We start from the raw sequence: 27,024 nt of genomic DNA, 5'->3' as shown, positions 1-27,024 counted from the left end.
CCCTATGTGCAGGTGCTAGGTTAGGGCTTCTCCATCTTTTAACTTCGTAATTGTTCTTTTTTCTACCCCTGCAGTGTTTTTAGACATTTTAATCCTGAAAAATCTTTAATAAGTGGCTTATTGAGATATTATTCACATAACATAAAATCCACCCTTTAAACGTATAGTTTCACAGTGATTTTTAGTCAATTCACAAAGTTGTGCAGCCATCACTGTCTACCTCCAGAATGTTTTTGCCGCCCCGAAAAGAAATCCCATATCCATTCGCAGAAACTCCCTATTCCCCCCTCCCCAGCCCCTGCCAACCATGAATGAACTTTCTGTGTCTATGGTTTGACCTATTGTGGATATTTCCTATAAATGGAATCTTTTTTTTTTTTTTTTTTTTTTTGAGACGGAGTCTCACTCTGTCGCCCAGGCTGGAGTGCAGTGGCGCGATCTCGGCTCACTGCAAGCTCCGCCTCCCGGGTTCACGCCATTCTCCTGCCTCAGCCTCCCGAGTAGCTGGGACTACAGGCGCCCGCCACCACGCCCGGCTAATTTTCTGTATTCTTAGTAGAGACGGGGTTTCACCGTGTTAGCCAGGATGGTCTCGATCTCCTGACCTCGAGATCCGCCCGTCTCGGCCTCCCAAAGTGCTGGGATTACAGGCTTGAGCCACCGCTCCCGGCCCCGCCCCGACTTCTAACAACGAAGACTGGATTTTATTTATATAGACGGAACTCTACAATTCGTACTTGTCAGCATCTGGCCCCTTTCTCAATGTTAGGATGAGATTCATCCAAATTCTTGTGTCACTATATTTTGAAATTATCTTTGAATCCTGAAGAGAGTTCTTAGATCCCGACACAGTAACAGCTTTACTTCAGTCGGGGAGATACACTGGTGTTTAGGGAGCCTGGTGTATGTGCGTGTGTCCTACTACTACTAATTCTTGGCCCCAAGGAGCTCCTGGGGGTTCCCGGGCCTCTCTTAGAGAACCGCGTCTCCATCTTGCCCTCTCGGCCGACTTCGGAGGTTCGGTCTGCGGCTGCGCACAGCGCGCGTAAGCGCGGTCACGTGACTGCTGCGGACCCGCCAAAATGGCGGCTTCCTGCTTGGTCCTGTTGGCGCTGTGTCTGCTGCTGCCGCTGCTGCTGCTGGGAGGATGGAAGCGCTGGCGGCGGGGGCGGGCGGCCCGACATGTAGTAGCCGTGGTGCTGGGCGACGTGGGCCGCAGCCCCCGTATGCAGTACCACGCGCTGTCGTTGGCCATGCACGGCTTCTCGGTGACCCTCCTGGGGTTCTGCAGTGAGTGGCCAAGGGTCCGGGAGGGAGGATGCTCTCTCAGCCTTTGATCCTCGGTTCTAACCGCCCCGGGGAGTCGAGGCGGAAGTGCTCCTTTAGTCGCCGCCTTTGGGCAGCTCTCCGAGATTGGACGAGCCGGTTCTGCCCAGCCTTTCCTGGGTGGGTCTCTAGGTATAGCCGGCGTTAATCTTGCCACGTGTCAGAAATGTGTTAAGTGAATCCATCGCGTGGTCTCACGTAATTCTCCTAGTAAGTGGAACCCAGGTGCATGGGACTCCAGGGCTAGTGCTGGTAGCTACGTCCGTGTGCAGCTACCCTTGTCAGGCTGTGTCTGAGTGTGTCTGAGCTGACAGGGTATCTCATTCCTCATCCCTCAACGCAGAGCTCTGCAGACAGATGTTTCATTTGTTCTTCATGTCCAGCTTTTCCCCACAGTGTGCAGGGCAGCGGTGTCTGCTCCCTCATTATTCTCCACGTTGGTATCTTGAGAGGGTAGCTCAACCCCATCTCAGGGAGAAGTGGGAACAGCACTAGTTGCCTTTAATCCCTGTTTAGAATCTGCTATCCTCGGGTGATGGGGTAGAGTGGGACTTCCTAGGGATGGCTCTGTGGTGGAAAATTCCACTATCCAGAGAATCTAGATTAGTTTAATTGAGCACCTACTGTTTGCCAGGCATCGTGTTAAGTGAAGGTAGGTCAGATTCAGGCCCTCTCTCTGTGGGATATCTAGAGGAATCTGAGCAAGAATTGGCCGCATTCTCTGTTCTGGCTAGTGAGGAACAGAGAGAGATTTTGAAATAGCTTACTCTCCAAAAACACTCTCCGTGATTCAGTCTGAGTTGGGAGATTATCTGACTTTAGATTGCTGCTTCTAGTACATTAAAGGGATCGTTCTCATTTTTCAGACTCCAAACCCCATGATGAGCTTTTGCAGAACAACAGAATTCAGATTGTGGGCTTGACAGACCTTCAGAGTCTTGCAGGTAGGGTGCAGTCAACTCCAGAATCCTCTGAATTCATGGGCTGGGGGCAGGGGGTGCTTGTTTGAAAAGCCGTGCAGATTGCCAGACGCTCCTTTGGTAGTCACAGGTGTTTTCTGACTTGCAGTTGGGCCCCGAGTTTTCCAGTACGGAGTCAAAGTTGTATTTCAGGCTATGTACTTGCTGTGGAAGTTGATGTGGAGGGAGCCAGGCGCCTATATCTTTCTCCAGGTGTGTATCAGCCTCTGCCTCCCTCTGTGAGAACCATGTTAACAGTTTACTTTCCATCACAAATTGGTAATATATTGCATATTCACATGTGTGTGTGTGTTGTGTCTGTAAATGTTCAAAGACATGAGTAGCAGCCTATGGGATGTGTCTATTTATGGCACCTATCCATGCTCTGTGTCATTACAGATAGTCTTACATTGTACTGACTGTGTATCTAAGTGTTTTCCATGTATTAACTCATTTAGTCCTCACAGTAACCCTAAGAAGTATTACATTTAGGTAATACAAGAACCTATTTCTTAAGGTTGTTCTCATTTAGATGAGAAAACCTAGACCCAGAAAGGCACTGTAAGTAGCCCATCGCCATACAGCTAGGAAGTGGTGGAATCAGGATTTGAACGTAGGTAGTCAGTCTGGTTCTGTAGTACACACACACACACACACACACACACACACACATTTTTTTTGAGACAGAGTTTCGCTCTTGCCGCCCAGGCTGGGGTTCAGTGGTGTGATCTTGGCTCACTGCAACCTCCACCTCCTGGGTTCAAGCGATTCTCCTGCCTCAGCCTCCTGAATAGCTGGGATTACAGGTGCCTGCCACCACGCCCAGCTAATTTTTGTATTTTTAGTAGAGATGGGGTTATGCCATGTTGGCCAGGCTGGTCTCGAACTCCCGACCTCAGGTGACCCACCTGCCTTGGACTCCCAAAGTGCTGTGATTGCAGGCGTGCGCCACTGCGCCTGGCGTATCGCTATACTTTTAACCTCTTCCCTTGATCACTTTTTTTCTTTAATAAATTTTTCTTTCTTTTCTAGCTGAAGGAATACCTTTTTTTTTCTTTATTCAAGTCAATTTTTAATATATAGAAGCACCTTCCTCTTTTATTTATTTATTTTTATTTTTCCTGAGATGGAGTCTCTCTCTGTTCCTCAGGCTGGAGTGCAGTGGTGCGATCTTAGCTCACTGCACCCTCCGCCTCCTGTGTTCAAGTGCTTCTCCTGCCTCAGCCTCCTGAGTAGCTGGGATTACAGGCATGTGCCACCATGCCTGGCTAATTTTTGTAATTTTCTTTTTAGTAGAGATGGGGTTTGGCTATGTTGGCCAGGATGGTCTTGAACTCCTGACCTCAGGTGATCCACCTGCCTCGGCCTCCCAGAGTCCTGGGATTATAGGCATGAGTCACCACGCCCTGCACCTTCCTCTTTTAATAGGCAGCCTCGAATTCCAATATGTGATATACCATACTGCATGTATTTAGTCTCATGTTACTGGATACTCAGATTCTTCCTGATTTTGTTTTTACTTTTACAAATAGTGTGGCTCCAAGCACAGTGAGCATATGCCTTTTGCATAAGTCCAGTTTCTTTCTTAGGATAACTTCCTAGCAGTGGAATTGTGTAGTCAAAGTTGATGCATTTTAAAAATGTGTATGTTACTGGACAGCTTTAGAGTAAGGTTGGGCCAGTTTGGCCCCTGCTGAGTGGGGTACCTCTTCTCCCCCATGCTTACCATCACCAGCTGTTGTTAGACCTTTTTAGAATTTGCATTCTGACAGGTGAAAAATGCCATTTCTTTGTTCTGTTTTTTGCCTCCTTGATTATTGATGATCTTGGACTTCTCAGGTTGGTTCTGTTTGCTTGTTTTTCGTTTGTTTTAGAGACAGAGTCTAGCTCTGTCTCCCAGGCTGGAGTGCAGTGGCACAATCGTAGCTTAACTGCAGCCTCATCCTCCTGGGCTCAAGTGATCCTACCTCCTCAGCCTCCTTAGTAGCTGGGGCTACAGGCGTGTCCCACCTCACCTGGCTAATTTTTAAATTTTTTGTAGAGATGAGGTCTCACTGTGTTTCCTAAGCCGGCCTTGAACTCCTAGGCTCAAATGATCCTCCCGCCTTGGCCTCCCAAAGTGTTGGGATTACAGGCGTCAGCCACCGCACCTGGCCCATTCTGTTTCTTTTATGACTTCTTACACCTATTTGGGTGGTGGAGAGGGTCTTTCTTCTGCGTATTATCAAGAGCTCTGTAAAGATAACACTCATCACCATGTGTGTTGTGACTATTTTTACTGGGTTTGTTGCCGAGCGTGGTCTGGGTTTCTTCCTCTTCAAGTCTCTATCTTTCCTAGAACCCCCCAGGTCTGCCTAGCATTGCTGTCTGCTGGTTCGTGGGCTGCCTTTGTGGAAGCAAGCTCGTCATTGACTGGCACAACTATGGCTACTCCATCATGGGTCTGGTGCATGGCCCCAAACACCCCATCGTTCTGCTGGCCAAGTGGTGAGAGTCTGGGAAGAGGGTAGAATACCGTCCCCCAAACCACTCAAGGATGAGTGAGAAGAAGGGCCATTGTGGGCCTCCGGAAGCTGGTTCCTTGTGTGCTCTGCAAGAGGCGGGGTGAGGCTGATGAATCAGGCTGAATGCTGGTTCCAAGTGATAGAAACAGGCCTCAGCAAAGGACCACATTTTTGTGCCATGAAATGGAAGTGTCTGTGGAAATGGTTGGTTTCGAGCTCAGCAGTGTCACTGGGACCCAGTTCACTTCTGTCTCCACACTCCCTTCTGGTGGTGGTTCCCGGAACTCTCCTAGCTCTCGTCCCCACCCAGGCTCAGTGGGGAGGGCAGCCCTCTCTGATTGGCTCATGTAGGTTACCTGCCTTCCTCTGATCTGTCTATTGAGGCCAGGGGGCAAGTGCTCCAGCAGAAGAGCTGGGTCTCAGGAGCATCCATATCCCATGGACAGAGGGTGGGTGAGGGCAGATCCCCAAATTAAAACCCAGGGCTGCTGTTGGGAGCTGGAGAAGTGGGCCACAGTTGCTGCAGCTGATGTGACAGGGAGGGAAGAAGGGCCAGTGGTAGCAGTGGGATGTGGAGCTGGGAAGGTCATCTGCTGTACTCTGAGCCTGACTATAACATCTCTGTCATACTCTGTATGGCCAGCCTTCATGTGCACATCCAACTTCCGTGTGCATGTCCAGCCTCTGTGTGTACTTCCAGCCTTGGGCCATTGGCTGGCTGTGGCCTTCGCCCTGATGAGTTTGTTCACTGGCAGTGGTGATAGCAGCAGCAAACAGCTCAACTGAGCAAATTGAGCAAAATGCTCAATGGTGAGCACCTCCTGCATGCCAGTCCTCCAGCCTAGCCCTTTTTATATTTTACCCCGTTCAATCTCCATGCACCTCAGGAGGGTGTACCTTTTACAAGTCAGGAAACTGAGGCTGAGAATGATTACGCCTCTTGCTATACAGCTAAGTGTGAGGACCAAAATGTCGTCCCAGGCAACCCCATTTCGGAGCTTTCTCTGCATCTTGAGAGAGGAACAGGCCATGATACCCTGGCGGTGATAAATAACCCAGAATCGCTTGTGCGCTGTTCCGGTTCTACCCTGCCATCAGGGCTCAGTCTTCATTAGAGAATGTGTACAATGTTCACTGAATCCCTTTGCCCCACGTTGAGACCAAGCCGTGGCCTTACAGCCTTTGCAGTGGTAGCACAGGGTGGCTGAGATCCGCTAGTGAGGCCTTTATTGTATTTCTTCCTTTTTTTTTTTTTGAGACAGAGTCTCACTCTATCCCCTAGACTGGAGTGCAATGGCGCCATCTCAGCTTACTGCAACCTCCGCCTTCTGGGTTCAAGCGATTCTCCTGCCTCAGCCTCCTGAGTAGCTGGGATTACAGGCGCCCATCACCACGCCTGGCTAATTTTTGTATTTTTGGTAGAGACAAGGTTTCACCATATTGGCCAGGCTGGTCTCGAACTCCTGACCTCAAATGATCCGCCCACCTCGGCCTCCCAAAGTGCTGGGATTACAGGCATGAGCCACCACCCCCGGCCTGTATTTTTTCCTTTTACAGCAAGAGAGAGGATGTTCACTTTGGCAGTGATACACAGTGTCCTTTTATTTATTTTTTTAATTTGTATTTATTTATTTATTTATTTATTTGACACAGAGTCTCGCTCTGTTGCCCAAGCTGGAGTGCAGTTTCCTTTTAAAGTGATTGTATTTAAGCCAACAAGTGACACAAATAAAGAAGGGTGTATACAGTGTAAAGAAAGGACACTGGCACAGGTGGGGCTCAGGGAGCACAAACTCTCCCAGCTCCACGGCCTTTTCTCTGTTGAGGGATGTCGAGTCATGTTGTGGTGGTAGTGGAGGCCTGTCTAGGGCTCTGCTGACTGCTGATCCCTCTTTTCAGGTACGAGCGGTTCTTTGGGCGCCTGTCCCACCTGAACCTGTGTGTTACCAATGCCATGCGAGAAGACCTGGCGGAGAACTGGCACATCAGGTACCACGGCCTGGGATGACGGCGGCCTGGGAGAGGCGCAGGGCCCCTGATTGGCCCCAGTGAGAACTGCCTTGCCTGCTGCGGTCGTGCTGGAGGGGCAGTTTGAAATACTGAGGGCCTAGGAGGTGGTCTCTGGTTTGGGGAAGCCGGGGGAGGAAGGGGCAGAGTTTCTTTCCCAGCCAGCCAGGGGGTCCAGGCAGTTTTGGTCCTAGGACGTCTCTGAGTGCATTCCCAAGTGATTGCAAGGCTTCTTTTTGTCATCGTCTGAGACTTGGATTCCCCAAGTGTCCTTCTTTTCCTGGAGCCTCTGAGTCCTCTATTCTTGAGGCCTTTCTTCCGCCCTCCCAATAGCCCCGCCATGATTTCATTGCAGGGCTGTGACCGTCTATGACAAGCCGGCATCTTTCTTTAAAGAGACACCTCTGGACCTGCAGCACCGGCTCTTCATGAAGCTGGGCAGCACGCACTCTCCGTTCAGGGCCCGGTAGGCCTTGCATCCTCAGCTGCCTTCTCTCCTGCTCGCCACTGCCCTGGCCTCTCCCCTTCTCACTGCAGACCTGGGAACCCACTCATCCAGGGTTTGGCAAACTAGGGCTACAGGCCAGTCTCCTGGTTTTGTAAATCAAGTTTCATTGGGACACAACACACTCATTACCTTCTGAGTTGTCTATAGCCGCCTTTGAGCTACAATAGCAGAGTCGCGTTTTGCAGCAGAGAACGTGTGGCCCGCAAAGCCTGAAGTATTTACTCTCTGGCCCTTTAAGAAATGTCTGTGGACCCCTGCGCTGTCTTACTCTCCTGCCGGTGGGTTCCCAGGCCTGTGGCAGGATCTGTGGACCTGTGTGTCCCCTGTGGTGTCTCATGGGGCTAAGGAGGGGACCTTTGTGCAGGTCCACACACCCTGAGGTGTGCCCCTGGGTAAGCTGGGGTGGTGTGGGAGGGCGTCCTAGCACCCTCATCCTGAGTCCAGGGGATGATAAGACAGTAAGTCCCGTGGAGAAAAGGAATGAGTCTGTCCTGTTTGCTATCGTAACCTTAGCACCCAGCAACAATGTTAGAGAAAGCAAGCCCAGGCCTCGGATGGCAGGGGTGGCCTGGTGCTGGTAATGTGGCCGGGCACCGTAACCTTTGGGAGCCTGCAGGCCTCGCCACAGCAGGAGATGCCCGTCCGGGGTCCTGGGCCTGCTGTGTGGCCTCTCACAGGCTTTCTTTCTGCTCCTTCAGCTCAGAACCTAAGGACCCAGCCACGGAGCGGTCGGCCTTCACGGAGCGGGATGCTGGGAGCGGGCTGGTGACGCGTCTCCCCGAGCGGCCAGCCCTGCTGGTCAGCAGCACAAGCTGGACAGGTCTGCATGACCCCTGGGGCACTTGGGGTTGGTGTGACGGGCACCTGGCCAACCTGTGTTCTCCTCACCCCTGCCAGTCCTGCATGCCCCCACCCCTCCACGGTCTCAATGAGAAGGGGAGGGCGTGTGAGCTGGAAGAGGGGTGTCTAGAAACAGGCCCCTGACATTCAATTCTCTTCTCACAGAGGACGAAGACTTCTCCATCCTGCTGGCAGCTTTAGAAAGTAGGTGTGTGGCTGCGCTGAGGAGCTCTGGGCTTGTCGGGGGCCACTAAGCTGTGAGCTGCTGGCCTGGCCTGCAGCATGTTTCTGTCCTGGGCCACTGGGTGGGGCAGCCTGGGGACAGTGAGGGTGGTGGAGGTGGGCCGCCCTGAATCCCCAGTTGGGTCACTGAGTGACCAGGCCCTCAGGCTGAAATGCCCCCTCCAGGAGAGTATCTCACAGAGGCTGGTGGCCTCCCCGCCAGAGCAGTGCTCTTTCTCCACCTGACCAGGTGACTCTGGCTTTTGTTTATTTAAAAATTTTTTTTCTGAATGGGCACGGTGGCTCACACCTGTAATCCTCGAACTCTGGGAGGCCGAGGCAGGCAGATCACCTGAGGTCAGGAGTTTGAGACCAACCTGGCCAACATGGCGAAACCTGTCTCTACTAAAAATATAAAAATTAGCTAGGTATGGTGGTGGGCGCCTGTAATCCCAGCTACTTGGGAGGCTGATGCACGAGAATTACTTGAACCCGGGAGGCAGAGGTTGCAGTGAGCTGAGATCGCGCCATTGCACTCCAGCCTGGGTGACAGAGTGAGAGTCTGTCAAAAAAAACAAAAAATTATATCAGAAATTCCATGTAGAATTGTTTCTTTTTTTAAACACAGAGTTTGAACAACTGACTTTTGATGGACATAACCTTCCTTCTCTCGTCTGTGTGATAACAGGTACTGCCTGGGACCCTGGGTGTCTGGTTGGGGGATTGCGGAGGGGGAGGGGCACGCAGCCTTTACCCTGTGCTTCCCAGATCTTGTCTCCTTAATCCTCACTCTAGCTCTCTGCCATGGGGTCTTATACTGCTTGACATGGGGGAAACTGAGGCTCAGAGGGTTTCACAGCAGGGCAGGGAGCCCAGATTTGAATCTGTAGATACCAAGCTTTCTACTTTTTCAGTAGTTTCCAAGCATCTTTTTGTTGTTGTTGTTACGTCATTGGTGTCCTTTTTTTTTTTTTTTGAGACAGAGTCTCTGTCGCCCAGGCTGGAGTGCAGTGGTGCGATCTCGGCTCACTGCAACCTCCGCCTCCCACATTCAAGCAATTCTCATGCCTCAGCCTCCCGAGTAGCTGGGACTACAGGTGCCCACCACACTCGGCTAATTTTTGTATTTTTAGTAGAGACAGGGTTTCACCATGTTGGCCAGGCTGGTCTTGAACTCCTGACCTCAGGTGATCCACCCACCTCGGCCTCCCAATATGCTGGAATTACAGGCACGAACCACTGTGCCCAGCCGTGTCATTGGTGCCTTAACCAAGCCTCTTTTAATTTTTCAAACGGAAGAGCCCCTGTCCCACAGTTACTGCTGTTGAGCACTTTCAGGGTGACTCAGTGAAGAGGGGGAAAAGTGGAAGCGGTGTGGGAAGAGGTGGGGTCTGGGCCAGCTGCTGGTCCTGCTCTCCTCCCTCCTCTGGCCTCTAGGCTCCCAGGAGTGGTTTGGAACCCGAGCCATGTGCTCTGGAGACTGGCAGGGCAGGGGCGGCTTGGAACCTGTGCCACATGCTCTGGGGGCTGTGCCAGGGCAGGGGGAGTCCTCGTGTCCTTGTGCACAACACAGACAAAAGGCTGGGTGCACCCAGTGGGCGGTTGGGTGCCAGGCCAGTGCTTACCCCGCCATGTTTGCAGCCCGAGGCCAGCTGGCTGCAGGTGCAGGGCTATGCGTCAGGGGTCAGGGTGCACACACCCTTGCAGGTCTCGGGGCTCCTTGGTTGCTTCTGGAAGGGCCCGGATGGGGCCTGACTGGAGCTGCCGAGGGGTGGAGCTTCTGGGAAAGGGATCCCTCCTAGGGGAGAGTGTCTTGGGCCTGGGACCACGTGGCAGGGACAGAGACGGGTCCATGGCAGTGTCTGCTCTTCTCTGTGAAGGCAAAGGGCCTCTGAGGGAGTATTACAGCCGCCTCATCCACCAGAAGCATTTCCAGCACATCCAGGTCTGCACCCCCTGGCTGGAGGCCGAGGACTACCCCCTGCTTCTAGGTGAGAGGCCAGCAGGAGGCTCAGGGAGGAGGCGGGGCCTTAAGCAGGGGGAACAGGGGTGGGCGGGATGTACTTTTTCTGAAAAGGTGGCTCTGGAGGCCACTTGGGGACAGGACCTGGGCTCTGGCTGAACTCCCGGGAGGAGGCTACTTCTTGGTTTGCCAGCCCCTCCCTGCCAGGTGGCCCCAGAGGCCCTTTACCAAGGGGTTTGAGGAGGCCACGTCCTTTCGGCCTGCCACGCCCTCCATTCAGTCCTCTTCCTTCCTGCAGGAGGGCTGGGCCTGGGGCTGGGGCCACTGTTGCCCAGGTGTGGGAGGGCAGTGGCTTTGGGAGGTACAGGGACGATGTGTCAAACAGCGTTGCCTCTCCCAGTGAGGTGGTTCTCCCTTGCCTCTGTCTCTTTCCCCGTTGATTTCTCCAAGTGGGGAGTTGTGGCTTGGTCCTGATGCGTCTCTAGAGCCGCATCTTCCAGCTTCGAGTGAGCAGAGCAGTTGGAGGCTGAGGGCCTTTTCCTGGTAGGATTCTCCAGCTAGTCTTTGTTTTAGACAGTCTTGCTCCGTTGCCTAGGCTGGAGTGCACGATCTCAGTTCATGCAACCTCCGCCTCCTGGGTTCAAGCGATTCTCCCACCTCAGCCTGCCGAGTAGATTACAGAATTACAGGAGCCCGCCACAACACCTGGCTTATTTTTGTATTTTTAGTAGAGACAGGGTTTCACCACGTTGGGCCAGGCTGGTCTTGAACTCCTGACCTCAAGTGATCCTCCCGCCTTGGCCTCCCTAACTGCTGGGATTCCAGGCATGACCCATCACGCCTGGCACCAGCTAGTCTTTAGAAATGTTAAGCTGTTTGCCTTCATTTTCATAGTGACAGCTGGTTTGTGGTGGGTGTGCTGTGGTTTATTATTATTCTTATTATTATTTTAAGATGGAGTTTCGCTTTTGTTGCCCAGGCTGGAGTGCAATGGCCCGATCTTGGCTCATGCAACCTCCGCCTTCCCGGTTCAAGTGATTCTCCTGCCTCAGCCTCCCGAGTAGCTGGGATTACAGGCACCTGCCACGACGCCTGGCTAATTTTATATTTTTTTTAATAGAGATGGGGTTTCACCATGTTGGCCAGGCTGGTCTTGAACTCCTGACCTCAGGTGATCTGCCCGCCTTGGCCTCCCAAAATGCTGGGATTACAGGCGGGAGGTGAACCTGGGAGGTGGAGGTTGCAGTGAGCCGAGATTGTGCCACTGCAGTCCAGCCTGGGTGACAGAGTGAGACTCTGTCTGAAAACAAAACAAAACAAGAACAAAAAAACCAAATTGTGGTTACGTAGAAAAAGTGTCAACTTACATTTTCAGATGTCCCAGCCAGGCCGTGTGGCTGCTTGGCCAGCTTAAGCCACTTGTGCTTGGGGCTGTCGGGGGCCTTATCCGATTTTCACTCTCCTCGGGGGATGTTACCTCACTGTGCTGGGAGGATTTGTGTTCCCAGGGCAGAGACCAGCGCTGTGACCCACCCCTCTTGCCTAGCAGGGTCGGCGGACCTCGGTGTCTGTCTGCACACGTCCTCCAGTGGCCTGGACCTGCCCATGAAGGTGGTGGACATGTTTGGGTGCTGTTTGCCTGTGTGTGCCGTGAACTTCAAGTGGTAGGAGCAGAACCCGCATCTTTCTGGGCATAGCTTCGCAGATCTACCGCTGAGGGGAAAGCAGTGCAGAGCGAGCTGCCCACAGTGAGGCCCTGCCCCTCAGTCAGTGCAGCACACACTGGAGGCCATCAGGAGGAGCCGTGCGGTTACTGTGGCTGGGCTGAGCCTCACTGAAGTAGTTGCTTCCATTTAGAGCTCATGTTATATTTAGGTTGGTACAAAAGTAATCACGGTTTTTGCCATTAAAAATGGCAATTACTTTTGCACCAACCTAATATGAAAAAAAAGCATCTTAAATACTAGAACTCCACTCGGGGCTTTTGCTCCTAGAGTAGAATTGGCGGGAATTGCCTGCAGGCTTACATGGTTTGGTTTCTTTCTCTCCCATCATGTCCCTTTTGGCCACGCTTACATGGGGGGTTTGAATCAGTTAAATGAGTGTCATGCTGTGGCCTCACTCCACCCAGCACAGACGGGTGTTTGGAAGGGTGGCGTTAGAGGAGATTCTAGAAGCAGTAGCCTCAGCACAAGCTGAGCCCTTGGCCCCTGCTCAGGAGCCGGCCCCTGGATGGGATTCAGGGATGCGAGCCCCTCGTGTGAGCTGAGCTCGGGGAATGTCAGGATCAAACCTGGTGCCTTAGAAAAGTCATCTTTTATGTGCTAAGCCAGTCCCCAGGGGTTGCCTTTTCTTGTTCCATGGCCATGGAATGAAGAAAAACATGCAAAAATCATTCTTCAGTCCTTGAAGGGCATCCAGCACAGAAGGTACAAACCCTCCTAAGGCTCCCTCCTTGAATTGCTTTGGCCATTTTGCTGTGCACCCCCCAGGCCTTTATGCCCTTCAGATGCCAAATCTAAGAACCAGCTCCCGGAAACCACGCCCCCTGTTCCAACCCCCAGCCTGGCTTGAGCGTGGGGTGGGGTGGGAGCCCAGGTGGGCACCCCAGGGGTCTGGTGTCTTCTCCAGGCAGCTCTCAGGCTCCCTTGGTTCTCTCTGCAGTTTACATGAGCTGGTGAAACATGAAGAAAACGGCCTGGTCTTTGAGGACTCAGAGGAACTGGCAGCTCAGCTGCAGGTAGCCACATCTGCCACCACGCCAGGGCGGGCAGGGTTCTGGAGACTGGCACCGAGCCACGCTCCCTGATCCCTGCTTCCCACAGCCAGGGTGGGACCATGTGGGGTCTGGTGGAAAAGCTAGGGAGGGAGCAGAAGTCACAGAGGCCGGCCTACTCTGCTGTCCCGTTTGGGTACAGTAGGCTCGGGAGAGTCAGGACACACCCCTACCTGCCCTCTGGATTTATGGAGCCGACACTCCACAAATGATGCTGGAGCCGGGTGGGCCAGGCTGCAGTTTAGGAAGTGATCAGTATCAGGTAGGTGGGCGGGCAAAGGGAGCTTCTGGGACCGGCCTTGAAAGATGGGTGGAATTCTGCAAAGGTTACTCGTTTCTTATTGCAAAAAGTAATACATCATTCTTGCCAACAGAATGATTGGCAGAATTTTCGGTAAAGGTCCGGGTCGGAAGTCATTTAGACTGGGTCCCGCAGTCTCTGTCAGAACCATGGTACTCTGTTGTGCAGTGAAAATGGCCACAGATCTTCTGTAGATTAAGGGGTGTGGCTTTGTTCCAATAAAACTTTATTTACAAACACAGGCTGTGGGCTGGATTTGGCCTGCAGGTTGTAGTTTGTGATCCTTGATTGAGACAGTTTAGCAAGGCTGAAAAGAACACTGACACCCCCTTGTTACCCACAGATGGGTGGGACTGTGTTGGCCAGAGGCCGAGAGGAGGCTGCTCACAGGGGAACGTACAGCATGTAGAGGCCGGAAGGTGCTCCAGGGCACCAAGTGTGGGAAAGTGGGACATACGGGGACGTTTCCAGAAAGCATGATGTCACATTAGAGGCGGAGCGCTGCTGGGGTGTGAAGGGTCTCAAGTCCAAGTGAGGGAGTTAGGGACTTGGGAGGGGTTGTTGTTGGGTTGGGGACCTGGGGTCAGCCAGGTGGTGACCTGGGATGGGGCGGGGACAGGCAATGAGGTAAGCTCTGCTCTTTATTTTTTTGCAGATGCTTTTCTCAAACTTTCCTGATCCTGTGGGCAAGCTAAACCAGTTCCGGAAGAACCTGCGGGAGTCGCAGCAGCTCCGATGGGATGAGAGCTGGGTGCAGACTGTGCTGCCTTTGGTTATGGACACATGACTCCTGGGCCAGAGGCTAAACCCCAGGACCCCTGCTGTCCTTCCCGCAGCTTCTTCTCGGAGTCTCAGGGCAAATCCTTTCGAGCAGCGCCTCCCAGTGGCCAGAAGCTGAAATGACGGCAGTGGTGCCGCCTGGTGAATGAATTGGTTCTGTGACCCGGGAAGCTGTGGTTGGCCCTAATTTCTTCTCTGGAGGTTCGGAAACGCTTCCTGTCTTCTTCTGTTCTTCACGCCCCATGCCCCTGCTAGCGTATTACTGTTCTGTGACTTCCCTGTGACCTCTGCAGTACTCCTCATCCTGCGTTTGGTCTCCAGGTGTCACCTTTCTGCCGTCTTCCTAACACTGATTCCTCTCTTGAAAAAAGCACCTGCTGCACCATAAGCCCAGGGATGTGGCAGATGCAGTGGGCTTGGCTTTGTGAGGAACCGAGTGTGCCCACGTTGGGGGAGCGTCATACTTGATACACACGTTTTTATTTGCACAAAGAAATGCTATTTTTGGAGCCACAATTTTCATGTCTGATTTATGGTGATTTTCTTAAGAACCAGAACTGCTGGCAGAAAGGGGGCACCCACATGCTTAGATAGCTGATGTCTTATTAGAGGGCAGTTTGTGGTTCCTGATTTGGAATTTAACATTCTTCAAACATTCCAGTCCAATGAAAGTTTTATCCGCTTTCCCATATAAAAATTCTTCCCACGATAGTGACTTGATTCTCACAGTCACGTTGGAGTTGTGTGTGCGTCCTACAGTGTGAGGCTCAGCATTGCCATCTCCAAGTGCTCTTCGTAGGGAAACAGTTTCTGGTCATGACGAGCTTCTGCTTCCCATCTGATCCCGGCCCGGCCTGGCAACAGAGCACATGTGTTTCAGGATGGTGGTGTTTGGGGACAGGACATGAGCGTATTGTGTGGGGCTTCTAGGACAGGCCTGGTGGGGTGGGGGGTGTCCAAGTCAGTTTACTTGGTTCACAGGTTCTCAGGCCCACCCAGGTGCCTAGAATTGGCCTCCAGGATGGGACCAGAAATCTGGTTTTGCATAGAAATGGCTAGCACCGGGCACCGTGCCGCTGTCCACTCTCTGCCCGTGTCCGCCCCAGCACTTGGCACAGCGGGACAGAAGCATTGATCTGAACCCACATCTACCTGGCTGCTCAGTCAACCCACTCTTCACAAAGCTTAGAAAGCGGCCGGGCACAGTGGCTTATGCCTGTAATCCCAACACTTTGGGAGGCCAAGGCGGGCGGATCACTTGAGGTCAGGAGTTCGAGACCAGCCTGGCCAACATGGTGAAACCCCATCTCTACAAAAATACAAAAATTAGCCAGGCACGATGGCGGGTGCCTATAATCCCAGCTACTTGGGAGGCTGAGGCAGGAGAATTGCTTGAACCCAGGAGGTGGAGGTTGCAGTGAGCCGAGATTGTGCCACTGCACTGCAGCCTGAGTGACTGACAGAGTGAGACTCCGTCTCCAAAAAAAAAAAACCACACACACACACACACACACACACACACAAAGCTTAGAAGGGGCTGGTGTTCTCATAAGCACAGATGTCTGAAGAGCCATTAGCCAGAATGATTCTTTTTTTTTTTTTTTTTTTTGAGATACGATCTTGTTCTGTCACACAGGCTGGAGTGCAGTGGCACAGTCATTGCTCACCATAGCCTCGACTCCTGGGCTCTAGCAATCCTCCCCCTTCCTGAGTAGCTGGGATGACGGGTGCGTCACCATGCCAGTAATTTTTTATTTTGTAGAGATGGGGTCCTGAATGCATGGCCTCAGGTGATGCTCCTGCCTTAGCCTCTTTTATTTATTTTTTTTTAGATGTAGTTTTACTCTGTTCTCCAGGCTGGAGTGCAGTGGCACAATCTCAGCTCACTGCAACGCTTCCCAGGTTCAAGTGATTCTCCTGCCTCAGCCTCCCAAGTAGCCGGGATTATAGGCGTGCACCACCACGCCTGGCTAATTTTTGTGTTTTTAGTAGAGATGGGGTTTCACCGTGTTGGCCAGGCTGGTCTTGAACTCTTGACCTCGAGCGTTCCACTCACCTCAGCCTCCCAAAGCCTTAGCCTCTTACACTGTTGGAATTACAGGCGTGAGACACTGTGACCCGGGATGATTTTCAATCACAGTTTTTTGTTACCAGTGGAAAATGCATCTTTATAAAAATGAAGTAGTACAGACATGAACATGTAGAAGTCTCTATAATCCCGCCATCCAAGGATGGCACCTGTTAACATGTATATCAGGGATGTCCAATCTTTTGGCCTCCCTGCGCCACACTGGAAAAAGAAGAATCCCCTTGGGCCACACATAAAATACACTAACGCTAGCAATAGCTGATGAGCTAAAAGAAAAAAAAATCACAAAAAAACCTCATATGTTTTAAGAAAGTTTACAGATTTGTGTTGGGCCGCAGGTTGGACAAGCCTGCTATATATATATTCTAGGTTTTCCCCTATAGGTATACTTATGTGAAAATGATTATTGTGATAAATTTTTTTTTGAGATGAAGTCTTGCTGTGTTGCGCAAGGTGGCCACAAACTCCTGGGCTTAAGCCATCCTCCCGCCTCAGCCTCCTGAGTAGTTGGGAATACAGGTACTCATAACCACGTGTGGGTGATTATTATCAGTTTTTAAACAAAAATGGGGCTGGGCGCAGTGGCTCACGCCTGTAATCCTAACACTTTGAGAGGCTGAGGCGGCAGATCACTTGAGGTCAGGAGTTCAAGACCAGCCTGGCCAACATGGCGAAACCTCAACTCTACAAAAAATACAAAAATTAGCTGGGCATGGTAGCATGCGCCTGTAGTCCCAGCTACTCAGAAGGCTGAGATGGGAGGATAGCTTGAACCTGGGAGGTGGGAGGTTGCAGTGGGCCAAGATGGCACCACTGCACTCCAGCCTGGGCAATACAAAGGCAGACTCTGTCTCAAAAGAAAAAAAAAAAAAAAAAAAAAAAAAGGTTGGTGGGGGCTTATACTATGTGTGCTGTTTGGCACTGTTTTTTTCACTTAAAAGATATTGCAGGTTTTTTTTCATGTAAGTATCTGAAGAAAGACTTCCTTTTTTTTTTTTTTTTTTTTTTTCTTTTTTGAGACAGGGTCTTTCTCTGTTGCCCAGGCTAGAGTGCAGTGGTGAGATCAGGGCTCACTGCAGCCTCCACCTCCCGGGCTCAAGCCATCCTCCCACCTCAGCCTCCCGAGTGGCTGGGACTACAGGCGTGTGCAGCCACACCTGGCTAGTTTCTGTATGTTTTGTGGAGATGGAGTCCCACTATGTGGCCCAGGTTGGTCTTGAACACCGGGCGTCAAGTAGTCCTCCTGCCTTAGCCTCCTAAAGTGCTGGGATGACAGGCCTGAGCCCCGTGCCCGGCCAGCCTCCTGTGCGAGGCTGTGTGGGACTCTGTCGTGGAAGCCAGTGTGCCTTCCCGTGCTGGCTTGTTTGTTGGCTCTGTAGTTAACGGGCTGCCCCACGTGGACAGGCATTGGGTCGTCCGTGTCTCTGTGCAGGCAGAGGCTGCTGCGGGTGCGTCTGTGCATATGGCTGCCAGGAGGGGCTGTGCTCAGGGGGAGCTGGGGCAAAGGCTGGTGGCATTGGGGGTCTTGGGTGTAGTGTGGAGGTGTGAGAACCAGGTGGCCGGGCTGCAGTCTGCGGGAGCTCAGGGGTCGCTTGGACTCCGTGTGCCCTAGTGTCTTTGTCGGTGAGATGGGACAATGACAGCACACCCTTACAGGTGCTGGGGACTGACAAATGTCAGGTCTAAGGACAGTGGCTGGCCCACTACGGGGCCAGTTCCCCTTCTCTACAGTGACTCTGCTCGTCTTCCATCGACTGGGTGCTCAGGACAGTGGCATGGTGGATCCGCCTGGACAGCCTGTGCTCCAGCGTCCTGCAGGTCACAGCTGTGTCCAGCCCTGACCCCGACTGCCTCTCCCGCCACCTCCATTTTATAGATGAGGAAACCGAGGCCCAAGGGCTTAGGGAACCCTGCTCTGAAGCACACAGTAGGGCTGCTGGGCTCAGACCCTCCCTCCCTGTGCTGAGCTGCCCTCCTCCTGCCCCAAGCCCCCCACGCCGTGAGCCCACCCTGCTCACCGGCCTCTGCCCGAGTTCCCCGCATGGTGTGGGAGTGTGGGGCATCCTAGCTTTTCCCCGGCGCCCAGTTCTTTCACTTCCACTGGAGTCCTGCAGGGATAGCTCTGGGACCATGCAGGCCCAGATGGGCGTGGGGGCTCACCCAGCTCGGTGGTGAACAGCTGGCACGTCTCTGGGTTGCGGATGGTAAAGGCCACGTAGACCTTAGGAGCCCGCTGGTGCTCCCGGCAGGCAGCCAGCCTCTGCAGGACCCCGATCAGCGACATGATGGCTTCTGGGCAATACAGCACGTCTACGGTGAAAGCTTCAGGTTACTGAAAGGGACCAGCGGACAGTTCCAGTTCATGCTGACCTCAGCAGCAGGGCGAGGCCAGAGAGGCAGCGGTCATATGAGACTGTTAGATGCCATTTGACCATTTGGGCCACTAGATGGAAAGGCAATTACTTGGGTGAAAAAGGAGAACCCTTAGTAGAGAAAGCTGCAGAAGACCGAAGCAAAAGAAAAAAATCTCCAGACTCACTGGTGTTCCTTAAAAAACCAGCTCTGGTTCTCGGCCTATCTAGAGGGCTTCGAATGACACAAAGCCTGACCCTGCTGTGAACTTCGTGTTTCAGGCATCTGCCGATTTGTCTGCTGGCTTGCAGGGGTGGGCCTGTGTCCCTGGCCACCGCTGGACCTGTGGTTTTCGGGGCTGGGACCCAGGACCACAGGCAGAGCTCTGTTCCACCAGAGAGGGGACTGAGTGCTGGCAGGGGCGAGGGGTTTTCGGTGGCCCAGCCAAACACCACCTTCTCTCAAGGGCCCTGTCCTTGTCCCAGAAGTGTTTGTTTTCCTCCTGTGGTCTCTGAAGGATACAGGGCATGGCTCTGGGACAGGGCCATGTGGTGATGACCGTAACGGAAGTATGCGTGTCTCCAACAAGAGGGCTGTGGCTTGAAGGTCACCTTAAGAGGCACCCCTGTCCTTTGATGTCCCCCTGGAGGCCCAGAGTAACCCTTCTGGAAGCCCCATCATGTCCATGCCCGACAGCGTCCATTGTTCCCTTTTCCCAGAGCCAAGAGCTGGGTAAAGCTGCAAGGACACCACCTGCACAGGGTGCCTGGGGCTGGGCATTACCTGCTGCAATGACAACATCTGGCTGGAAGGCAGAGAGCTGATGGACTGTCGCGACATCCCAGTCCAGCTGGGCCACTGTCACCCTGGGGCTGTCTAAGTTGGCAGTGATGTCTGCCTCTAATGAGAGGCCATTGAGAAGGACATTCCCTCGGAGCTGCTCGAGGACCCGGCTGTGACAGTCGCTGAAGATGTATGCCCGGGGACGGCACATCTTGCAGATGGCCAGGCCTGTGAGGCCGGCGCCACTGCCAAGCTCTAGGACAGTCCTGGTGGGAGGAAAGGGGACCGTGTCTGCGACTGCACCAGGGTAAGCCTGCCTCGGTGCCCTGCCCTGCGCCCCGACGTCACCTGTGATTGAAGGCTGCCGGGTTCTCAATGGCCCATTCTGCAAGGTAGAGGGCGGCATCCCATGTGACCAGGCCCGTGGTGCCCTGGGAGATGATGGCTGTGCTCTCGGACAGTGTGACCGAGCCTCCCGAGGGCTGCACCAAGAGAGGGCGAGAGAGTCAGTCCAGCGATCAGAAGGCAAGTGGCTTGGAAGACAAGTAGCCATCCACCACATGGCTGAATAAACCACGACAGGACCAATCGCCACTCAGCAATGAGAAGCAGCTAACTGTTGACATGCCAGCAGCTTGCACGGGCCTCAAGGGTGTCACGCGGCATGAAAGACACTCATCTCAGGCCACACAGGATTCCATTCATCGAACATTCCTGAGACGATGGAGTTCTGGCGATGGAGCACAGGTCCGTGGTGGCCAGGGGCCAGGTATGGCTATGAAGGGGTGGCTGCCTTGTGATGATTCAATATGCTATGTTTTTCCTTTGTGGTTTCCTGTATCTATGTTTTATCTTATTTTTTTTTAAGCTCTGTTCCCCAGGCTGGAGTCAGTGGCATGATCTTGGCTCACTGCAACCTCTGCTTCCTGGGTTCAAGCAATTCTCCTGCCTCAGCTGCCCAAGTAGTTGTGACTACAGGCATGTGCCACCATGTGCGGCTAATTTTTGTACTTTTTTTTGAGACAGAGTTTTGCTCTTGTTGCCCAGGCCGGGGTGCAATGGCACGATCTTGGCTCACTACAACCTCCACCTCCTGGATTCAAGAGATTCTCCTGCCTCACCCTCCCGAGTAGCTGGGATTACAGGCATGAGCCACCAAACCCTGCTAATTTTTGTATTTTTAGTAGAGACAGGGTTTCACCATATTGGCCAGGCTGATCTCGAACTCCTGACCTCGGATCCACCCGCCTTGGCCTCCCAAATTGCTGGGATTACAGGTGTGAGCCACCATGCCTGGCCCTGTCAAGTATTCTTTGAGGACTGGACACCAGGTCCTTGTGAAGCAGGTAGTGTGTGTCACCTATTGGACAAATGCCCAACAACCCCACGAGACATACTATTGTTGTTGAAGTGCTTGATTTACAGAGGGAAACTGAGGCTAAAGAAGGTTAACGGACCTCATGTCTAAGACTGCAGAATGGGTGAGTCAGGATTTGAACCCACACCCACGTTCTCACTTTGTCTGTGCAGGAAGGGTATCTGGGCTGTGAGGGGGAGGAGGGTGCCCTTCTCATACCAGCAAATAGCTCCGGTGGCCCTGCGTGGACTCCGTGGTCATCAGGGTCTCCGCCAGCGCCTCGTACAGCTCGTCCAAAGGCTCCGTGTGGACAGCCTCGTGCTGGGGGCAGACAGAGTGACAGCTTGTTTGCTTTCGTTCTAACCTGTAAAAATGGCCAGATGATTTTCACCAAGTTTAGAGGGGAGATTTGGGATGGAATGGTGTAATACCGGCCAGTTGGGATATAAAATATTCACTTCGTTGGGCGTGGTGGTGTGTGCCGAATAGTCCCAGCTACTCTACAGGCTGACATGGGAGGACTGCTTGAGCCCAGGAGTTCGAGGACAGCCTGGGCAACAGAGACCTTGTCTCTAAAAAAAAAAAAAATTCACTTGGTAGGGAAACCTGGATGGGAGGGCCTTCAACAAGAGGTGTTGAGAGGGTAGGGTTAGGTGTAGTCTAGGGCAGGAGACAAGGATTCCGTGAGAGCTGCCACAGGACCATGACAGAGAGCTCTGTGTTTGGATCAAACAGAGAGAGGAGGAAAACAAAAGCTGCTTTTAAGTGAGCCCAGGCGGCCCATGCTGCAGGCTGTGGCTGTCAGCTTCTCCATGGCTGGCCCCGTCCCAGGATTCACAGGGCAGCAGCAGGGTACACTGAGTGACTACTGCCCTCTCTTGGTGGCACAGGACAGACCTGCTGGTGACCACAGATGCACCCTTTTGGGGAGGACTAGGGAGAAAGCAGGTATCGGAGAAGCAGGGGATTGTTTATTTGCTAAAAGTGTGGCCCCTTCAGTCAGCAGGTCTGCTACTGACTACTGAGGAACGGCCTCTCGACATCCTCACGTCAAACCCTGCATGTTCGGGCCCATCTTTAAAATCCATCCTAGGCCAGGTGCGGTGGCTCATGCCTGTAATCCCAGCACTTGGGGAGGCCGAGGCAGGCGGATCACCTGAGGTCAGGAGTTCGAGACCAGCCTGGCCAACATGGTGAAACTCTGTCTCTACTAAAAATACAAAAGTTAGCCAGGCATGTGGCGTGTGCCTGTAGTCCCAGCTTCCTAGAAGGGTAGGCACGAGAGTTGCTTGAACCCAGGAGGCAGAGGTTTCAGGGAGCCGAGACTGTGCCACGGTAATCCAGCCTGGGCGACACAGTGAAACTCTGTCTCAAAAAAATAAACAAATAATTGAAAAATAAAATACATCCTGTATCAGTCAGGAAAGAGCTCGTTCCAGCAGGATCAGTGCCGAGAATTCACCAGGGGAACTAGTTCCAAAGGTATGGCAAGAGCTAAACCTTCCAACAGGGGCCCGTGGGGCAACCCACAGACGGACAAGAGCAGGAAACCCCAACCCCTTCGGCGGGCAGGACAGAGGGTGTGGGTGAGGGTTCCAGTGCTGTGGGCTGGGCCAGCCTGGTAGGAATCAGAATCCATATGCTAGGAGATGGGGCCCCAGAGAAGCAGCTGCTGCGGAAACCCCAGGAGGCAGAGTGAGGGAGAGATGCTGGCTTCCCCTTCTTCCCGCCCTGCACTGTCTCCCGTGGGTCACACGCAGCTGCAGCCAGTTGCCCGGGGAGGGCCCTGCCATGCTGGGGTTTGCAAAGCAGGCCCAGGGCCTGGCAAGGACGGGGGCTCCAGCACGCAGGTGGCTATGCTGTCTGGCTACTGGGCGGACACTGCCCATAACTGACCTTTTTGATGAGTTCTGAGAGAAAGCATCGGGCATACTTGACTGACGGTGGGTGCTTCACACACACAGGATGCTTCACAGTCTACGGCAAAGGACAGAACGTTGGTTGCTGGGGAGAGCCCGTCTTAAGTCTCCTATGAGCTTCAAGCCAACACAGCAGAGGGCAAACTCCAGGCTACCCGATCCCTCAGCAAAGATGTAGATGGACACAGCGTTCTGGCCCCACGCATCTGAAGTTTGTCTTAAGATATAAGCTGTTTCCTAAAAATGCTTCCACTGCAGTGGCACAGGCTATGGCAGCATTTCTAATGCCCATACTGAGCAGGAACACAGGGCATGTGGGCCCAAACCACCTCCCTCCCAGGGGAGCCAGTGTGAACCAGGGTTTGCAGTAAGGACAGTCGCCAACTGTCTGACTCTATGGAAGAGGTGGGAAGGCCCAGTTGGCAACTGCTCTCTTGGAGCGTGTGTCCCTGGGGACAGGATGGAGGGGAAGGGACGCTCAGGGTGACACTCCAGCTAAAGCCGAGAGAAGCCAAGTGCAGGACGAGCAAGTTCCAGGCAGTGGGAACAGCCGGTGCAAGCTCTGCGGTGGACACGGCCTGGCACTTGGAAAGGAGGGCAGAGGGACTGGTGCAGCAGGAGTGGGGGCGGTGGGAAAACAGGAGCCTGGAGGGAGAGGGAGGAGACGGTCCGCAGCGTCTGCTGGCTGGGAGGGATGCAGATTCTGCCCAAGGACAGCAAAGTACCCCACGCAATACACAGGCTCTTCAGGCTGGTGCTGGTTTTTCATTTTTTTGGACAGAGTCTCGCTCTGTTGCTCAGGCTGGAGTGCAGTGGCCCGATCTTGGCTCACCGCAGCCTCCGCCTCCCGGGTTCAAGCGATTCTCCTGCCTCAGCCTCCCAAGTAGCTGGGACTATAGGCATGCACCACCACGCCCAGCTAATTTTTTTATTTTTAGTAGAGATGGGTTTTTGCCATGTTGGCTAGGCCGGTCTTGAACTCCTGACCTTAGGTGATCCATCCACTTCAGCTTCCCAAATTCCTGGGATTACAGGTGTGAGCCAGTGCACCCAGCCTTCTGCTGGGTTTTAAAGCAGCTTTCCCTACATTTCATGCTTCACCACCTATGAGAGTGAGGCTCAGGGCGCAACTCAGAGCAGCGTGCGATATAACTTCAGGATCTCCACGCTCGAAGCCCTGACCTACTGTATTGCCCCGAAAGTTTTCCCTGCTGTGGGTGCATCTTTTCCACGTGGATAATCTTGGTTCACTTCTAGCACAGGAATTCTTAACCGGGGCTCCTAGGATGGGCTGGGTGGGTGGGGGTGAGGATGTCTGCCTCCCCTGAGTTGGTATGGAAAATGTATTCTTCTGGTGCACTTCTTTCTGGGGGGGAGTCTCTTGCTTTGTCTTTTCAGAAGGGCTCATGGCCTTTGTCTCTTCAGAAGGTGAAGACCCAGGATGCAGGGTGATCTGCACTTGGCCCTCAAGGCCAAGGTCAGGCTGTGGCTGGGCCGGGTGGTGACCCTGCCTCTCACCTGCATGCAGATGCTCTTGAGTCCAAACTCCACCCTGGGCAAAGCAAGGGCCCATTTAGGTCTAGAAGAGACAGGAGTGGGCAGGACAGGTCTCATGAATGCAAAAAAGAAAGTCTCTGAGCATCTACCAAATGCTAGAAGCTGTTCTGCACCTGTCATCTCTGTTTTTGCTGTGGCTGGTTTAAAAAACATTCCCTAGATTCCCCCCTCTCATGCAGATTTTTGTATATTCTGATGTCTTTGTCTAAGTCTTAGATAGAAAACGAAAGCGCTGGAGCTGTTGGAGGTGCTGACACCCACCTGTAGTGCTGACTCCATGGTTCTGTTCTTTGAACAGGGGTGTTTTTAAAGGGTACAAGCACACCTGTGGTTCTTCTCTCAGGTCTTCCGGACAGATTCAGGAGGCAGGGTCATGAGTCCTAGGGACTCTGGCATTCTTACCTTCTGCAAAATATCCCGCAGCAGCTCAGAATCTGATGAGTCTTTTAACTTTGCTTCTAAGCTCTGTGTGGAGGGAGAGAGAGAAATCTCAAGGGCGCATTCACAGGAACATTAAACATGCAATAGAATGTGGGGGCAAAGCGCTATGTGATCCGCCCCTAGGGACGTGGAGCCAGTTGGAAGTGGAAGCCACAGCAGCTGAAAGCCTGACCTTCAGATGTCACAGGGTGTACCTGGATGAGTCACAGGAAGAAGGCAAGAAGACTGACTCTTGGCCACATTAGTCCTGGCTACTTAGCGGTCCCCTGGGTCATGGGCCAGCTCCCTGGTTGCACTGGTCAGCCAGAAATTACCAGGGCAGCCATGGCACCAAGGTCTGATGGGCTTGCCATCTGAGTTTCAGTGGAAATGCAGAATGTGCCCATACCAGCGTGGGTTACGTTGTCCTCTTACAGGGGCCTCAAGCCCAGCAGTGAGCTTTGGCTCCCGAGTTAGGCAGACTGTCTCGGCTGGTATGTGACACAGGGCAAGGCACTTCATTGCTTCAGAGCTCCTTCCATGCCGTAAAAGGCCCTACAAGCCCTGGTTCTAATCGCTCTCTCTGGCCTGTTCTCCCTCACCCCTGGCCCACCCTGCTCACTCCACTCCAGCCACACTGGCTGCCTTGCTCTTGTTCCTCAACCACAGCCGGCTTGTTTCCACCACAGGGCCTTTGCATATCCTGTTCCCCAAGCCCTTCCCATGGCCGGCTGCTTCACCACTCAGGTCCCAGTTCAAATGCCACCTCTTTGGGGAAGGCTTCCCTGATTCCCCGACTTTGGTGACTCTTCTCCCCAGTTGCTCCATTCACCATTTCCCTGTTTTCTTGGCTTTAAAGCCACTCTCATCTGGTCTTTTCTTGTTTATTCATTTATTTGTTTATTCTCTGGCTCTCCCATGCAAGCAGAGCCTCATCTGTCATGGGCACTGCTGATCCATAGTGCCTGGCTCACGGAAGGCATTTATTAAACATTTTGAGACTGAATAAAAACACCAGCTAACACCGACATGCATTTACCATGAACCAGGCACTGATCCACAGGCTTTTGTACCCAACCTTGACAACAACCCTAAGAGGTAGGTATCATTATATCCCCCATTTTATTAATAAGAAAACAATAGCACAGAGAGATGCGGTCACTTGCCCAAGGTCACACAGGGCCAGGGGTTGGGCCAGGATTCGAAGCAGGCAGGCTGTCTCCTGGGTCTGAACTCTCAACTACTGCACCCTAATCAAACAATCCCTCTGGTCAAATGTGAGTGATAATAATAGTACCCACCTCGTGGGTGTTGAGGGTGAGTCCAAGTTAGCATTCAGCGTGGGCATGTGAACAATTATAGTCAATATTGAATGGAGACCTATGATGCTTTTATGAAGGTTTCTATTTTGGGTTAAAAATGCACAAATTTCTCCTGACCAGAAATGATCTCTGAGTGCTAAATATTTTATGTCAATGGAATAACGCAAATGATTAAGCAACACCCCATAAAATGGGGCAGACCCAGGGAGGAATATATATCCAAACTGACTCATCCCAGTGAGCTCACCGCACATGAATTACAAATGGGGCCGGGTGCATTAAGCCCCTCTGCTGGCATAAGGGAGGCTGCTGCCTGCCATGCGCCTGTGCTGAGAATGGCAGGTCCCCAGGGAGACGAGAGGCCACCCCCTTGTCTGTCTCTTCCATCACAGGCGTGAGAGCCTCAGCGCATGAGCCGATTCTGTGCAGGGCTCGCCATACAGATGAGAACACTGAGGCACGAGGGACAGTCTGTGACCTGGTCACCGCGGTCCTGAGGGCGCTGACTTTTTAGATCTGGGCAAGGGCAGCTGTGTCCCAGTGACCAGAACGATTACTGCCTTTAAAAAGTCGTGAAAATGATCGTGAACTGTACCCCACACCGAGCGCGCGTCTGCCCCCCAAGACGGTGGAGACACCCCCAGCTTCCACCGCCAGCCCGCGGGGCAGGAGGGGTGCGACCGATTCTGGCCAGGCCCCAGGGACGGGGACCTGGTCGCGCGGCCCTGACCGGCGGGAGCCCAGGCACTCACGTGGCGGGAGCGCCCGAGGCTTCAGCACGGAGACCCATCCCGTCTGCCCCTGGACTCCCGCGAGCCCCCCCGGGCCTCTCCGCTCGCCCCGCCGCCCACCTGCCAGGGGAAGGAACGCAGAGCGCGCGCCGCCAGGAAGCGGCGCTCGAAACTCTGCAGCAAGAGTTCAGTCCCCGCCTTCTCCTCGGGCGCCATGACGTGGGCGGGGCCGCAGTGTAGCCGGGAGACCGGACGGAAGCCGCGCCTGGACTGAAGACAGGGCGGGCCCGGGGCAGTGCGCGGGGGCA

The 27,024-nt window shown here is 53.2% G+C and overlaps 2 protein-coding genes across 14 annotated transcripts; one reads left to right on the top strand and one right to left on the bottom strand.

The window, feature by feature from the left end:
* Positions 1 to 1,019: 1,019 nt before the first annotated feature.
* Positions 1,020 to 14,912, top strand: ALG1 (ALG1 chitobiosyldiphosphodolichol beta-mannosyltransferase). Of its 5 annotated transcripts, none has more exons than XM_055240516.2 (13): positions 1,020 to 1,290; positions 2,193 to 2,270; positions 2,395 to 2,498; positions 4,624 to 4,772; positions 6,689 to 6,778; positions 7,152 to 7,262; positions 8,003 to 8,124; positions 8,310 to 8,348; positions 8,995 to 9,054; positions 10,247 to 10,357; positions 11,879 to 11,993; positions 12,994 to 13,069; positions 14,062 to 14,912. In XM_055240516.2, the coding sequence occupies exons 1-13, from the start codon at positions 1,083 to 1,085 to the stop codon at positions 14,191 to 14,193; spliced, it is 1,395 nt and encodes a 464-aa protein (XP_055096491.1). In that variant the 5' UTR covers positions 1,020 to 1,082; the 3' UTR covers positions 14,194 to 14,912. The 5 variants fall into 5 exon arrangements, with proteins under 5 accessions (XP_055096491.1, XP_063474322.1, XP_063474323.1 ...); XM_063618255.1 differs by lacking the exon at positions 1,020 to 1,290 and adding an exon at positions 1,302 to 1,536 and having other exon boundaries at positions 14,062 to 14,702; XM_063618254.1 differs by lacking the exon at positions 1,020 to 1,290 and adding an exon at positions 1,561 to 1,641 and having other exon boundaries at positions 14,062 to 14,702.
* EEF2KMT (eukaryotic elongation factor 2 lysine methyltransferase) lies at positions 13,610 to 27,011 on the bottom strand. 9 transcript variants are annotated; one of them, XM_055240517.2, is made up of 8 exons: positions 26,837 to 27,011; positions 24,646 to 24,708; positions 22,664 to 22,744; positions 20,987 to 21,088; positions 19,759 to 19,892; positions 19,411 to 19,676; positions 18,436 to 18,585; positions 13,610 to 15,040 (listed from the first exon to the last, which is right to left on the bottom strand). In XM_055240517.2, the coding sequence occupies exons 1-8, from the start codon at positions 26,930 to 26,932 to the stop codon at positions 14,940 to 14,942; spliced, it is 993 nt and encodes a 330-aa protein (XP_055096492.1). In that variant the 5' UTR covers positions 26,933 to 27,011; the 3' UTR covers positions 13,610 to 14,939. The 9 variants fall into 9 exon arrangements, with proteins under 9 accessions (XP_055096492.1, XP_063474327.1, XP_063474328.1 ...); XM_063618257.1 differs by having other exon boundaries at positions 18,294 to 18,585; positions 26,837 to 27,004; XM_063618258.1 differs by lacking the exon at positions 22,664 to 22,744 and having other exon boundaries at positions 18,294 to 18,585; positions 26,837 to 27,008.
* Positions 27,012 to 27,024: the final 13 nt, after the last annotated feature.

The sequence above is a fragment of the Symphalangus syndactylus genome, chromosome 14 (assembly GCF_028878055.3).
Source record: "Symphalangus syndactylus isolate Jambi chromosome 14, NHGRI_mSymSyn1-v2.1_pri, whole genome shotgun sequence".
Lineage (NCBI taxonomy): Eukaryota > Metazoa > Chordata > Mammalia > Primates > Hylobatidae > Symphalangus > Symphalangus syndactylus.
This window is presented reverse-complemented; position numbering and strand designations above follow the sequence as displayed.